Source organism: Bombus fervidus, chromosome 15 (assembly GCF_041682495.2).
Source record: "Bombus fervidus isolate BK054 chromosome 15, iyBomFerv1, whole genome shotgun sequence".
Taxonomy (NCBI): Eukaryota; Metazoa; Arthropoda; class Insecta; order Hymenoptera; family Apidae; genus Bombus; species Bombus fervidus.
The window spans coordinates 6898026-6913508 of record NC_091531.1 but is presented as its reverse complement, the minus strand read 5'-3'; the positions used below and the strand labels follow the sequence as shown (position 1 = coordinate 6913508).

General features: G+C 40.4%; 1 protein-coding gene across 5 annotated transcripts; it reads left to right on the top strand.

The window, feature by feature from the left end:
* Positions 1 to 4324: 4324 nt before the first annotated feature.
* LOC139995247 (uncharacterized) lies at positions 4325 to 15164 on the top strand. 5 transcript variants are annotated; one of them, XR_011801921.1, is made up of 7 exons: positions 8644 to 9020; positions 9400 to 9605; positions 9679 to 9814; positions 10197 to 10330; positions 10967 to 11234; positions 11347 to 11777; positions 12770 to 15164. XR_011801921.1 is itself a non-coding variant. In XM_072018520.1 (7 exons), exons 1-6 carry the CDS (start codon positions 8903 to 8905, stop codon positions 12838 to 12840), a joined length of 945 nt encoding a protein of 314 aa, XP_071874621.1. In that variant the 5' UTR covers positions 8649 to 8902; the 3' UTR covers positions 12841 to 12885; positions 13267 to 15164. The 5 variants fall into 5 exon arrangements, 4 of the variants coding, with proteins under 4 accessions (XP_071874623.1, XP_071874621.1, XP_071874620.1 ...); XM_072018520.1 differs by lacking the exon at positions 11347 to 11777 and having other exon boundaries at positions 8649 to 9020; positions 10967 to 11246; positions 12770 to 12885; positions 13267 to 15164; XM_072018521.1 differs by lacking the exon at positions 11347 to 11777 and having other exon boundaries at positions 8742 to 9020; positions 12770 to 12885; positions 13267 to 15164.
* The last annotated feature ends 319 nt before the right edge of the window (positions 15165 to 15483 follow it).

The window sequence follows — 15483 nt, the reverse complement described above, 5'->3', positions numbered from 1 at the left end:
TTTTTTCGCAACCGTTGGAAACGAGAGTTTGTACAGCCGACTGGAAACGAGGAAATATCAGCGGATCGCAGTCGCTTCAATCCTCTCTATTTCACCGGATTAGCTGCGGAACCGTTGCCGTCTGTCGTTCTCCACTCGCCTTTCTTTTTCACGCGCAAGATTTCCATCCAGCTACGCGATCCACCAGATTCTTCGCCCGCTGTCGATGACAAAAGCGATCCATGGATATTCGTCGAACCTTGCTCGTTAATTCCATCCGAGGAACAACTTGGCGCAAGATACACTCGAGCTCGCCCCTTGGACTCCGAGTTTCTCGTTACCGTTCGTTTTTCACAGCATCGAGGGAACGCGAGATCTAGTCGACTGCCGCCTAATACTACGAGTAATCCCTGCCAACTTTACCCACCGAGTTTCGCTTCGCCCCTTCCGCAATTTATTTCGCTCTAACCAACTTATCGATCGGCCGATTTTCGCCTATCCTTCGCAGGAAACGAAGGGAAGATCGCGAATCCTACGTCTAGTTGATCACGGTTGGCATATAAGCGCGATTTAATAGGTGAAAAAGAAGGTCAAATTAACTGGATCTTTTGAAACGTTCAGGGTCGAATAGGACCCTAATTTAGGTCTTGGGTCTATGGATGATTTGCTTAGGTCCAGGTTCGGTCCAACTGCTTACGTTGGATCAACGTTACGCTCACCTACTTATCTTCGATCTACGTTAGCTTCTGCTTCGGTTGTAATTGAATTTGATTTGGGTCTTGAGTCTCTGACTGATTCAACTTGGATCTCAGTGAGGATTCAACTTGAGCTTTCAGTCAAGCGGTCGGTCTAGTCTATAATTGTGCTTATAATAGTCTCAGCTAGGTTTACATTACAATGTCTATGTTAGAGCCGTAACAGATGTAATAGCATAAATCTGGGTTAACATCGGTGGGAAATGTTATTGATATGCTGGTTAAGTTTGAACTAGATTCGAATCCATGTGCATTAGGACTGTAATTGTACTTATATAGTCCGAGTTAGGTCCACGTTAGTTACCGTATTAAGCCGTGGATAACTCAGAAAGTCATGTACTTTGCTTCCGTCACTCCCTCGCCTGACACACTTGACCTTCTTCTCGCGGTCGAGATATGCAAGAAAAAGGGTAGATAAAAGGAACGATAACTGGAAAGTCGGTTCACGATCACATAAGAGTGATTTGCCTGTACTTTGCTTAGACCGTGGAAGATTGATCAGCGATTTCGGTGCTCGTTAACACGGTCACACAGGCTTCGTCTAATTTCCGTACGATTATCGGTGTCGCGTTCGTTGCTTTGCTGTGTCTTAAGATCTTTAACGAGCACTCTTTTCTGCACAACGAGGGATCAAAGTGGTGTGAAACGTTCCGAACGAAAAATTTCACAAATCTTCACGCCGTTGATTCCACTGATAAAACAACTATTGTTTCAACTATTCTTAGCTAGACACTGCTACACAGGTTTTACTACTGACTGACCACTTTATGCTAAGCTAGGACACAGCATGTTCCGAGTTGCCACAGTATTATAATCTGACAAATGCATTTTTTATAAAACTTTCAGCTTCCAACTAACGAGCAAGAGTGGATGAGACAATTCGCTACTGATGTGAAAAATTCAGTTGGAATCTGCAAGCGTGAAAATTACAAGCTTGTCGATGATAAACAATAAATATCTTAATTATAGGGATTATCGGGTTGATATCATCTTCGAGAAATACTTGAAAACACGGGAAAGTTGCTATAAAACAAGAGCAAGTGAATTCTTGGTGAAAAGTTCTCGATATGAAAGCGAACATGTTTCAGACACTTGAAAGTTAACTGTGTCTTATTTCAATCCTCCTACTGTACGCAGAACCGTACGACCCAATTGCAACTTTAGATTAATACAGCTTTTTTGTATCGAGCATTGCTAGAATCAGACATTTTCAGTTTCGTTGGCAAATTAATTGCTTAGTAAACGTTGCGAAAAACCTAATTACACTCTTTCATAATTCATTTATTCTCTTGCTTCGTTGCTGTTAAAATTGTCGTAGAGAATTACCTTAGGTCTGGCTTAGCCTAAGCTATGTAGGTCCTTGGTACTATGGATATCTGTAGCTACGGTAGGTCTAGGTTAAATCTAAGCTAACGTCTGCTTCGAAGGAATCTACATTTAAATCTAGATGAAAGTGTGATCGTTTTGCAAAATGAAAGCACTCGCTGTTAAAGTTATTACAGAAGAAGAAGAAGAAACTACGTCAGCAGGCATACGACAAAACTAAAATCCTATTTCAAAAAGTGAGGTCATACTTCACGTTATGCATCACTGCAGTCATCTAATTACATCCTCGACCATTCTCAAACTATAGTCCCACCCAGTTGCGTGATCCTTTCTATTACCTCACACACCTCGACACTTCACGCTCTCCTTTCTCAATCTTTTTTTTCCCCCAAAGGAAAGTTCACTGGAAAAGCTCTCCCTGGCAATTTTCGAGCCTAGTTTTTCACGATGATTCGACTCGGCAGGGTCGTTCATCACCGGGCATTTTACGCACGGACCAACTGGTCAAACTGACGCGTTGCTTTCGGCGGACGTCTCTGTTTGCCGCTGGCCATGCGAACGACGTTATTAAAATTACGCGCGGCCGAGCACGCGAACCCATTCCCTTTCGCGCCGGGAATTTTAAGTTCGACCACCGGGATTCCATGAATAACGCGACCAAGCACGTAACGCGCGAGCGAGACCGGTGCCATGTCCGGAAAACTGCGCGTAAATGTCTCCGTGTGCACATGGCCCAATCCCGGATAAGTACAGATATTACAGGCGTGCATATTACACGCAGCTCCGTGCAGATGTATTCGCCTGATTTGTTGTATTCACGCCGGTCCAGCGCTGGATTCGCGTTACACGCCTGGCTATTCACGCCGCATTAATCGGCTGCAACCGGAACGCGCCGCGTTTTCCATTTAGTCGATAGACCCTGCAACGACGGATCACCATTTTTCTTTTTTTTTTTTTCCTCCGATTTTTTAACGTAGGACAACGTGTAGCGACGAGGAAGCTGAGTCTAAAGCAGAATACGAGAGACCAAAAAAAGGTATAAAAAGTTAACATGTCATATTTACGTTTCGCTCTCGTTTCCAACACGGAATTCGTTTAGCAACGAGGACTCGCTAGGTTCGAAGTAGCATTCGTTAAGAAGCAAGACGAAAAAACGACATGAAATATAACTAATGAAAGATGGCGACTTGGACCAAAGGAAGGAAGATTGTTGACGAAAAAACGAGTGAAAAGTGCCCTGTGAGCCTTTTACATGCGAGGCTTGCTCGCGGAGAAAATTGAATTTGAAAATGTTGGGGACTCCGCGCAAGTAGAATGGGTCTGTGTGGGGTCAGCCGTGCAGGGAACCATCATTTCGTAATCGCCACTGCTCTGTACTCGGTGAATTAGGGTGGCTGTATTATTTATACGAAAGCTGTGTCCACATACTGTAGCCAGAACCATCTCGTGCAGCCCCGACCAACCGTATTCCTTAATCTTTTCCTCGATTAATGTTACAACGAGTCCAGACGGCGAATATAGCATTCCCGCTGCGCGAAATTCCCAGATACGTTCCACATCCTGCAACTATGAGCACCAGGACATACAGAAGGGATGAAAAACTGTTATCGTATGCTTCTACAGGCTGCTCCATATACTAGAATCCTCGCATCTTTTGTTCAAATAGCATTTGGAAATTTTCATTTCTTCACCGATATCACGTTAGCTCGTCCAATCACATAATTCATAATCATTGGAAATCAACGTCGATGAACGAAAGCAATCAGTCCCTTCTGCTACCATGACTGATCAATCCCATATCGTATCAGCCACCCGTATCATACCATGAGAGGCAGGCAACAACACATCGTGGAAGTAGGGAACGAAGGAAAACAATCAACTGGCAGCAAAAATCCGTATAATTCCTAGCGGAAGAGTCGCCGGGAGCGGGTCGCCCGGAGCGTAGCGTATTTCCCCCCAATTTCGTTAGCGCCTGCACACACGCAACGCAGCGAACGAGGTAGCCTCGCGCAGCGGCAGAGCGAGACGGAGAACTTTGCAGCGATCATCGACTTGGGTTGCTGACGCGTGCGCATTGGCCAAGGCACGAACTCGCCCTGTCTCGGTCGGTCGTGTCGGTCCGGCGGCTGCCTCCGTCTCTCTTCGCTCCTCTGCTCCCGGCCGCTCCACCGCCCTACCCCTACCAACCCGCCCAACCATCCCCACCATCCAACCGTCTCTGTCGCTACCAGAGCAGCAGCACCAGCACCTCCAACCACCACCATCGGGCTACAACCACCACACTAGCAAGGGAACATCATAGTGGTAGCAGCAGCAGCAGTAGCAGCAGCAACACACCAGCACCTCCAGGTTCCCTCTGCTGGTGTGTGCCGATGCCGCAGTAGCGACTACCTCTCTGGCCCGTATAGATTTTCAATTAGACCGCGCGAAACGTGGAAAATAATGTGCCGCTCCGACACCTGCTGACCGTTCCCGAAGGTCGCTCGTCCGGGTGCCCCTGTGTCCGACGTACCGCACCTCTTCTATACCACGTCGTTGTCCCGAGATCGTAGTCGTCGTGACCGAGGTGTACACCTGGTGGACGGATAGACAAACAGACGGAGAAAGAGGGAGAAAGACAGATCGATTTCAGTCTCGTGTGCGTGAACAGTGCCAAAAGACCAAGAGGATGGCCAGCCAGTGACGAGATCTTCGAATGGTCCACGGTCCATGGGGTCGCCAGAGAGGATGCCGTTTCCGGTGAACCACAGGACCCTGCTGTCCAGCCTCGTCGCGCTCTCCGCGTTCATACTACACTCAGGTAGGCCTCAGTGTACCTATCGATGTCACGACGAAAGGGGAAAAGCTTCTCTTTGATGAAAGGAAAGCTAGCTCTATCCAAGTTGGTCGGTTCGTCATTCGGTAATCCAAAACGGTATTCTCCGTGTTTCGACGATTTTCCAAGTAGACTGTGACGATAGGATGTGGTTCAGAGGATTCTTTCGCCGATGGCTCGGTGACGAAGAGATTCCTAGCATTCCAACTACTAGCTGGTTAGAGGAATAAATATTTAACTGTGATCCATTGCGTTCATTGCTGGCTGAAGATATCGCCAGTCAATATTTGAACCGATAACCGGTCTCCACGCGGCTGTTCGCATTGTTTGGATGTTTGCACGACAACCAATGGGCCTCTGGCATCCGAGCCACATCGATTTCCGCGTTCTCCCCGTGTAATTTGCGTAATTCCAATATCCTAAACGCGTCGATCTTCCTTAGTCCACGTGGATATCCCGGGACAATTCTATCTGCCACTCTGGTCATCAATCTTCGGTTCTGTGCTCGGGCAGTTTCGTGAAATCCATGGCCCTGACGTGACAGATTCCAGTTTTCAGTAAAACTCCACGTCCAAAGATTCGATTTAGAGGAATCCAGTTCGAACGAACTGCAGCGGACGTAGATTAAAGATTTCTATGGTGGTAGCATGTTCAAGATTTGCTCAAGACCTTGCCTCCCTTGTACGTTCAAATGGAAACTAAATTCCTGACAGGGTAAGTTGCTGTTTTTGTTTCTTGGTTGTTTAGTTGTCGTTTATTTAACGTTGCCACGACGTTAAACGACCAAATGAGAATTAAGAGTCTATTTTCAACGGTGAACGCGTCGGTTTACCGTGTAGAGCGCCAACTTCCCTGAGAGAATGGCGGTAATACGGTAACCAACGGACATTTAGATAGGATCCGCTTTGTCGAGGATAGAAATAGGATTCCCGGGACGCGGAAGTCCAGCAGGATAAGCGGAAAAGTGGATAAATTCCCGGTCTGAATAAAACCTACCACCGAAACCATTTTTGTCCAATTTTTCAACATTACGTATACCAAATGTAACTTACATTTACATTTACACTTATGGTTATCAAGGTAATTCTTTTTTCACTCGATTAACTGAAACTATACTCCAAATTAGTAGACGTCCGATTCCATTTTTTAGCGAATTTTATAGAAGCTGCGAACGTTTAATTCGAATCCAAAATTTTAATTCGAGTTCAAATGCCTTAAGATCGAGTCGAGTTCAAGTTTGATGAATTATAATAGAAAAGGTAACATAGATTCCAACTGAAATTTCCATCAACGTAGATTGCGTTTGATTTTGAAGAAGATATTAATTAAAACCAGCTTCGATTAGAATTGGCCTAAATACCTGTTCAAATTTCAATCAATCAGATCCGAATTGCTGTAGAAAATATTCAGTCCATCCTAAAGCTGACGTAAACTCGAACTAAAGTTTACTCGAACTAAAGTATCTTGGAATTTCCACCTGAACGAAAATACCACCTTTTTCATTCTAGCGAAAGGAAACATCAGTTTCGAGCTAGTAAATGAAAAAAGAGAAACGAAAGACGATACAAAGCGACAAGGTGCTGGTTGAACGAGGAAACGACCGAGCCGACAACTTCTTCCGGTCGTCGCGCGAGCATCGGTTAATCGCTTCCAGGACCATTGCCAATCAAGAAACGAGAAAATATACGGGCGCGTAAAGCGGTTCGTGATGTCACGTTCGTTTAAAGACGGGGGCCAGCAGGACGACATAACCGTCGATGACCTCGCGAAAGCGTATTACGATAGGTCGTTAACTCGAGTACTCTAATTGGCTCAATTTCCAATAAAACTCGCCGGTAAACCGGCACTAGCTTCGAGTCCGTTTAAATAAAACAATACGCCGCGGCCACCCCCTCTCTCTCTCTCTCTCTCTCTCTCTCTCTCTCTCTCGCTCTTTTGCTCGGCGCGCCCTCGTTCATTCATTCTTTCTCTCCCCGCTGCTCTAACCTTCCTAATTCCAACAAGGAACAAGGAAATTACGCTGCAACCACTACCTACCGGTCTGATTACGTTTTCAGAACTCCTGCGCTTTTATACGCTTTCACAGTAGATAATTGTGGTTTCGTCGATACATAGAATTCTCTTTAATTTTGTCCGACGCATGGTAAATACAACTGTTGGCTTGGCAACTAAGTGATTGCGGATTTTGTCATTACCACCTAACAGGAATATCCGCAATCAGTTAGTTGCCAACCGCGTAGAACTTGTTAACCGTAGAAGATAAAACAGCACATACAGTTAAAATGAAGATACGTTTAGGCGAAGACAAACTTATTTGCTTGTTAAAATCTAACTTAACATCTGGATTTGGTCAATGCTAGATGTTATGTAATTAAATTGGCGCCACATCAAACGTAGCTGGGTTACATCAATCGAGCTTTCCGTTTGTTTGATTATGATACATCTCAAATGCATTTACACACAGGTTGTGGGAAATGTTAACCGCTTGACGTTCTTCTTATTTAAACCCATAGAATGTACCGAATATACTTTGGTCGCTAAAAACTTAGACACCCTGTATATGATAAAAAAATGGATGTTTTCAAACATTTTAATTTTTATATCCACCTCTGTACATATAATCACGGCTACTAAGCTTCTTATTTTGGGAAATCCCGTGTATGTTAACATACGACTGCCGTGGCAGAAAATTCGATAATTCGAGCCCTGAAAAAATACGGTTGGAGCACGCAAGCTGAAAATTAACGCCGGTGGCCGTGTACCGTTTAATTCGAGGCATAAGCGCGTAATACCAGGCGATAATACAGTCGGTAAATAATCTGAGTATATATCTAGCTACTGATTAACCTCCCCTCTCGACAGGTTCGTCCAACCCTCGTCCGATTGCCTTTAATTAAATCGACCGTGTCCGTGTCCGTCACGAGCACGTGTTACCAGCGTCGTGACGCCAGGTGTCCATCTCTCCACTCGGAAGATACAACAGCCCTCTATAGATCGCAAATGTTTCTTTCGATGGTTAAACTACACAGCGAACTATTCCATTCTATACAAAAACATTTTCATTTAACAATTTACTACAATCGAGGTTTCATAAAATTTCGAGTATTCCCAACAGAGCTGTAAAAGGGATACGACACCTTATGGGCAATTCGATGTTAAGTACGATTCCCATCCTCTATTTCGTGGCTCGATCTATTTCAACCACGTGGAATATTGATGTTCATCGTCGACGATTCCTTCCGTCGTATCCCATCTCGAATAGAAGGACGCGTTTCCAATAAACGTAGCCGTATCTGACGGAAACCGACCGAAAATACCGCAATTTATACCGGTCTGACCTACAATGTTCTCGTAGCCCTGATCACACACGGCTGATAGGGGAGAAGCCTTCCTTATCGACCGGCAATACGTTCTTTTAAAAGATCCAACCAAATGGATAATCGAACGAATACGAACGCGACGAGATAGTTGTTGGAAAAGGCTGTTTCCGAGGGGAGAAAAAAAATATGGAGTGGAACAGGATGGAAGAAGTTAATTAAGGCCACTCGAAAAAAAAAAAATTGCAACCAACGGTTCTCGAGTGATGTTTAGTGGATTGGTAGCATTACCAGTAACGATTGAATAAGGAAATAGGCAGTAATAGAAAATGAAAGAGAGCTTCCTCCCGATACGGTTTTAACACTTCACCCGCTTTTGTCAATTTTCCATCGATTCGATCGACGAACAGAATGAAAGGAGTAAGGAATATGATCTATTGAATATCTGACTGGAAATCGCTGATTTTTCACCATCAACAAGACGCAATATAATCGTCCCCTGTATCGTTTCCAATAACCTCTGTCTTTGTTGAAGGGAAGGGAAAGAAGAGAGTGGCCGCGATTAAATACCGTTCCAAAGAGAGAAGCATTTGCTCAGTTTCGCAACGTATTTTCCGTTCGATCACGGGTAATTTTAAGAAGCTTACCGCGTAAGAGGATCAACGGCTCGGCTACGGTGCAGTTACAGACATCCTATCGAAGTACCGTCGATGATTCGACAAGAAAAGAGTTTTGTTTCGTATCCGCCGATTGGTTTCGTGTTTGACCAAAGTGATCTACGTCCTTTTAGAGATAGGTTATACGAAATAGATTGGATTCTGCGGAAAGGTAGAGATTTGGACAGCAGATGGCGGCTTTGAGTTATATGGACTCGTATATAGTCAGACACATAGAAGATCTTACGCTACCACTCATATACCGGATTGAGTAGTATGACGCGTAGTCAAACATCTCTCGAGTATATTTCCGCTACGTTTTACATGAATTTAGAAACAATTTCGAGCATGCAAGTTACTACTAGGATATACATTGACTACTTAATCGCAGGAAAGAATATCCAGAATACATTTAATTTGGATGAAGATTAAATTTGAATGATTTTAAGATCCAAGGCATATTGGTGTTCAAAATATTCTATAATTTTTTCAAAATGGATTCCGATCCGTAAAAAAAGAAATACTACAAGCACGTTGAAAACTGTTTGCAGGTATCGTGGCTCTTCGTATGACGGCCCTGCAGATACCACAGCACGTCGTTCTGAACGAAACTGTCCGTATGCAGTGCAACTTCAACCTGGACAAAGAGGTATTGTACTCGGTGAAATGGTACAAAGACGGCCATGAGTTCTATCGTTTCGTGCCTAGGGACGAACCCATGGTACAGACCTTTCGTGTTCCTGGCGTAAACGTGAACGTAAGTATATCTAACAGAAATATCCAATCGCTCTCGTCTAAAGATTAGAATCTGTGACGATCTTCGGTTACAGATACACAATTCCACGAAGATATCGGTAGTACTGAACAACGTGAATCTTACTAGTTCAGGGAGATATCGATGCGAGGTCTCTGCCGAGGCTCCCGCCTTTCAAACCGTGTCTGATCACGCAGACATGACGGTAGTAGGTGAGCATATTTATTAATTAATTTCCGGCTACTTAACCATTCGATTATTCTCTTGAGACTAGGAGACCCTTGAGAATGAATTATGCGTTTCTACGAAATCACGCGAGGCATACTGTTGCTCTAAGGTACTTGCAGTAGCTTATGTTTAACAATATGTGCTTTAATTACAAAATTACGGATAAACCGAATTCGACGAGTTTATTCCCCATAATCGCCATAATCGATTATTAGTTCGTCAATAATTTATACATAGTGGTCAGATACAAATATTGTTACTGTAAATTAACCAAAGTGTCCGGATATTTACGAGCGATAGTATATGTGAAAATAGATCGCAGAGAGCTTGGCTAATAGAAAAAGGTGAAAATTGCCCTATTTACAGTTCTTCCTGACGAAGGACCACGAATAACCGGTGGTCGTTCCCGCTACCAAGTAGGGGAGGTGGTCCGCATGAACTGCACATCCGCACCCTCAAAACCGGCCGCCCTGTTAACTTGGTTCATCAACGGCGATCCGGTAAGTACCTCGTAAAAGAGTCTCTCCCTAATGTCCTGCGCCTCTAATTCGGCAATGAAAACTCAACTACTACAGTCTATGGAATAATGGGTCTACAGGTCTATACGATCCGTCATAGATATAATTCGTCACATTCGCTTCAGGACTATCATAAATTACCCCGAGATATAAAACACTAGATCTGCCACTCTTATCTTCCTCGCTCTCCCCTTTATTCTTTCTTCTTTACCTCCACTTCCTTTTTCCTTCTTTCTTCTATCCCTTCCCTTCATCTCTTATCCCTTCATCCTTTTCTCATTCTGTAGCCTTTTTCTCATTTCCTTTTTCTCTTTTCTCATTTCCCCTTTCAAAATCTCAAACGATTATACATGGGATCGATAAAAAAGGTTTAACCATCTAAGGAAGCTTATACAGCGACATCTGTCGATCCATTTCTATACTAGACAATTTCTGTCTCTATGGCTAATCGTAACAAGCGAAGGATGTCTCTCATGTAATCGTGAGAAAAGCCGGCACAAAGGCGACCGATGTGAAAAGAGGCCGTACAAAGTGAACTCTAATCGCGCATTGCCGGTAGAAGCCGCGACTTTGCCTCTGTCCGTTTTATTGTTACGAAAACAATCAACGGCTTTTCAGGCTGATACCCAGTACCTGAAGGGACCGCACATTACCGCCGTGGACGAGAAGGGCCTGGAGACCGCGGTATTGGGCTTGGAGTTTCGCGTTGCCAACAAACACTTCAAGCGTGGCGACATGAAGCTCAAGTGCTTGGCGACAATAGCGACCGTCTATCTACAGAGCAAAGAGGAGAGCGTGGAAGGAGACGAGAGGATCCTGAAAGCCCCGGTGATGGAGAGCCGCGAGACCAGGGCACAGAGCCACACACGCAACGATTTAATCAATGGTAAAATACCCGGTGATTCTCCGTCGTTCGATCAAACATTTCGCTAGAAACAACCTAGATGTCACCACTGTTCGGTCAACAATTCGTAAATCCTTTCGATTCGACGTTTCAGACGATTCTATACGAGGAAGTCCAGAAATCAAGGATATAAGATTGTATAATTGACGCGAGAGCGACTCTACGTGATAAAATACATCGAAAGTACAGAATATAATTTTTTTGGATGAGATCGAATTTAAAAATTTGTTTAAACTTGGATAATTATAGAGTTAATAATCAACAGGGCATACATTCTACAATTGTGAAATGTGTGAATGTTATTATATTTTTTATTTGATTCTCCATGTAGAATCGCCTCTTTACCGACTGTAACGTGATTAATTGGACCTTATACTTCGTTTCTTCTTTTAGTATTGAGAACATTGCCAGCGAACATCGTGACAAATATTAATTCTATGGGAAAAAAGAGGATTTACAATACGTTACATATTTTATTAGTTAAACGCTAATTTAGGGACTACTATTTATAGTTGCATTACACGGGTGAATACTTGAACGAAATTCACGCGAAATTGACTGACCGTTGTGTCCGGTCAAGTGAGATACACTTTCAAATGCAAATAAATCACGAAATTGATTACATTATAGGTTAATTGGCTGGCGATTAAACACTTGCCCGTTTGGGCTTGATAAATAATTCATCAATCAAGATGGCCAAGTGATAATTAACCTAACCAAAAAGCATCGAATCGGAAGGATTGATAGTGTTTATCAAAGAAACAAACCCACATGAATAATAAACACAACAAACAGAGGTCGAACTCGTCATAATTTCACATACGTATCGTTTACGGAGAAAAATTAAAAAATATGAGACATGAAATTCTTAGCTATCCAACATCATTATTACAAATCCAGAACAATTTAATTGATTGAATAAAAAAAGAAAGCAGATCAAGTCCTCTTGAAAAACTGTTTAAATAGAATAGCTTCTTGGAGAAGAAAATTGTTATTGGTTTCCTGTTTACGTTGAAGTATTTTATTGAAGATCAAGCAATGATGAATATGGAATGATAAAGAGAGTCTTAGTATGAAAGTAGAAACTTGATCTTGTTTGAAGAATATTCATTTTCCATTTGCACTATTGAATCTTTGGTGCATCGATATAGCTCAAAACATTTGCAGTTGCAAAAAAGAAACATTGCTTTGATATTCTAAATAAAAGCAATAGTAAAAAATTAACAATACTAAGATTCTTTTGCTTCTCTCCATCGTCATTTAAATTCTTTACTTAGAGCAAACAAATATGCTTGGGACAACAATATTAGTTTTAAGTATTATATAGAACATTATTATAGAATTTTGTATATTGTCCATTTATGCCCAAATAATTCTGAACGGTTAATATTGTCACTTTAAAAATCAGTTAATACAATAACTGAGAAGCATCATGTTCTAAAATATTCTCAGCTACTTAATGGTTGGAACTTATATTTGGTCAAGCGCATTCTAAGGGAAGTTATTTTCTATTTCAGGGAGTGAGGCAACCAGAATATTCAACCGGATGATCATTTTTCTGATCACGGGAATCATCCTAGCTCGATAATAACGACAGTTGTTTTTCACGTTGCTTCCTAAGAGTGTAAAACAAGTACGTTAGGAGATTGTTCCCATCGTATCTAATATTAATTTTTAAGCCGCGTAATCGTAATTAAATATCATATCGATAAACATAAGGGTGACGTTCGACTAGACGTCTTCGTCGTACAAGTAGTGACAGATCTATCTAACTCTATATTTCCCCCTTTTTTAATTTGAATTAAACCAAACTCGATTCACTTACTATCATTTAAAAGAAATTAATCTTGAAATTACTTTTGAAAAATTTAATTAATTCAAAATATTTGATTAACAAGATTAAGATAAAATTTTCAGAATATTTATGTGTACAATTTCTCAAAGAAAATTATAAAGAAAAATTCTTTAAATATTTGTAGATCTGCCACTAGTAATAAACCAAAATATGTTCTAGGCTCTAAATGTATTCTCGCGTGAAGAAAAAGTTTCATTTAAAACATATCCATGGAACTACCAAAGAGAGGGAGAGAAAGGGAGAAAGTAATACAATAAAAGAAAATACAACACAGAACAAATTATTTAAAGAAAAGAAACCAAAGGAAGCATAAATCCGTCTCTCCGTATGCATATATATATATACACATATATTATATATATGTTAGGTCGTCCAGAGATCTTTTTAACAAATAACAAGGAAGTTCTCATTGCTTTCCCATACATTGAAACAATATTATTTTTACTACAATTTTATAAGGGTACTTCTATTTTTACTGCATATCTCATTTTTTATATATTTGACAAAATGAAAGGGGGAATCTCTATAAGGAAGGCACATGTCTTTCCATCTCAAAATCTTACTATTGTGTTGTACAAATGCAATGGAAAGCAATCAAAAACAATTTTTGATAGCTAACTTCACAAACGGATGCTGGGTAATTATTATTTCCACTAAATTGATATCAATCCATTATGCCATGAACTGTATGCTTTTCTTGTCTAACAAATCTTCTTAAAGATATTTTAAGTAACAAAAACATAAAAATTTTAAGTAAATCTATGTCGTTATAAAGATAATAATGAATTCTGGTATTAACTGAAACTTCAATTCTTGAAAAATGAAATACCCAGTGGTGACATAAATGGTGCATCTCATACAACGTAATCTCAGCTATAATACTTTAGGAGCGTATATTTTTATCTAGATTTTTACATTCAATGATCGTGTGACTTTATCACGATTCAAGTTTTCCCGCGTAAATACGAGGAATTGAGGACAATTTGAAAATAGGCGCCATTATATGAAAACCACGTTTTAAGCGAAACGTTTTAATGCGGGGAATTATGTATAAAAGTGTGTTATGTCGACATTTTAACTAAAAATATCCTCGCTTTCGTATGTTTGTACAAATCATTTCATTTACGACTTTAGCTCAGGGCCCGGAGATTTAACAATCCACCCACGAAATATACACTTCAAAAATCCATCTTTCTTGTAAAATTGCTAGACAACGAAGTTTCCAAGAATGATACTAATCCAACTCTTCAAATTATTCTAATGATATCTTAAGGCTATTAAGCATCTATTGTACATCTAAATTATTTACAGTTGTCTTCCTGCATGAAGCAATTTCACAAGAAAGATCGTTAATTAAACATTGTTAATGCTACTTATCGTTATTTACTGTGAAAATTTTATTAGTGAATTATTTATATTGTTATTTCTAGACTACGGATGTTTATGCACTTTTCGAAAATGTAAAATTTCAAAGATTTGCAGAATGCATATAATATGCGATAATATATAAAATATCAAATTATTTTGATATATTATATATATATAATTTAATATTATATTATTATATATTTCTATATATGTGTATAAAATAGCATTTACTATAATATTTACGAGATAAAACAAATTTCTATTCAAATTCCATTTCATTATATTTATAAAAATAGAAAATAGCATAATCATCAGCAGTCTAGATATTTCTGTATGCATGTGCGCGAAAATTCAAAAATTACTACGTTACTAAAGTTACTACGACGTAAACTTTTGAGTGCTTTGTTTGTACAGCGAACATTTTCTCCTTTTTATTAAAAAAAACTTTTACATTTTTCGCAAATGTTAATTTTGAATATAATTAAGCATGAAAGAAAAAGAAAAAAAAAAAGCAAAAATCGCACACGCGACATCGTAATGTCTGATAATTAAGCTAAAAACGAATATGTGTTTCTTACATAGTAGCGTATCAAAATCCTGGTACATACTTGTCATATCATAAAAAGTGTTTAATGAAGCTGTAAATATGTACATAATTTTCATCGTTATTAAAATTCACTATTATAATACTCTTTCCGTTTCGTTTAATTCCTTTGTGGACGCGTAATTTAACCTAACCTAATTTTCGACGCAATGCTAATACTCGTAAACAATGTCAAAATCATTAAAAGTTCAATGTGAAAATATTAAAAATGAATGGATTCACTCACCAATAGGGGCAATATTTTCTTTGGAAGAATGCTGTTAAGAAACCATGACACAAGGCCTGCCATACGTCGAATAAAGAATGATGTGTAAAATGTTCCATCTTTATAACACTTCACTTTTGTATGAAAATTCTGATACTATTTGATACACAGGATGTATACACTACTAATTTTCGAATGA

Excerpts from the sequence above, each read along its gene's own strand:
- LOC139995247 (XM_072018520.1), top strand. The coding sequence starts at position 8,903 with ATGATTCGACAAGAAAAGAGTTTTGTTTCGTATCCGCCGATTGGTTTC. Across the intron at positions 9,815-10,196 it reads CGCAGACATGACGGTAGTAG|TTCTTCCTGACGAAGGACCA; the intron begins GTGAGCATATTT and ends CCCTATTTACAG. Across the intron at positions 11,247-12,769 it reads AATCAATGGTAAAATACCCG|GGAGTGAGGCAACCAGAATA; the intron begins GTGATTCTCCGT and ends TTTCTATTTCAG.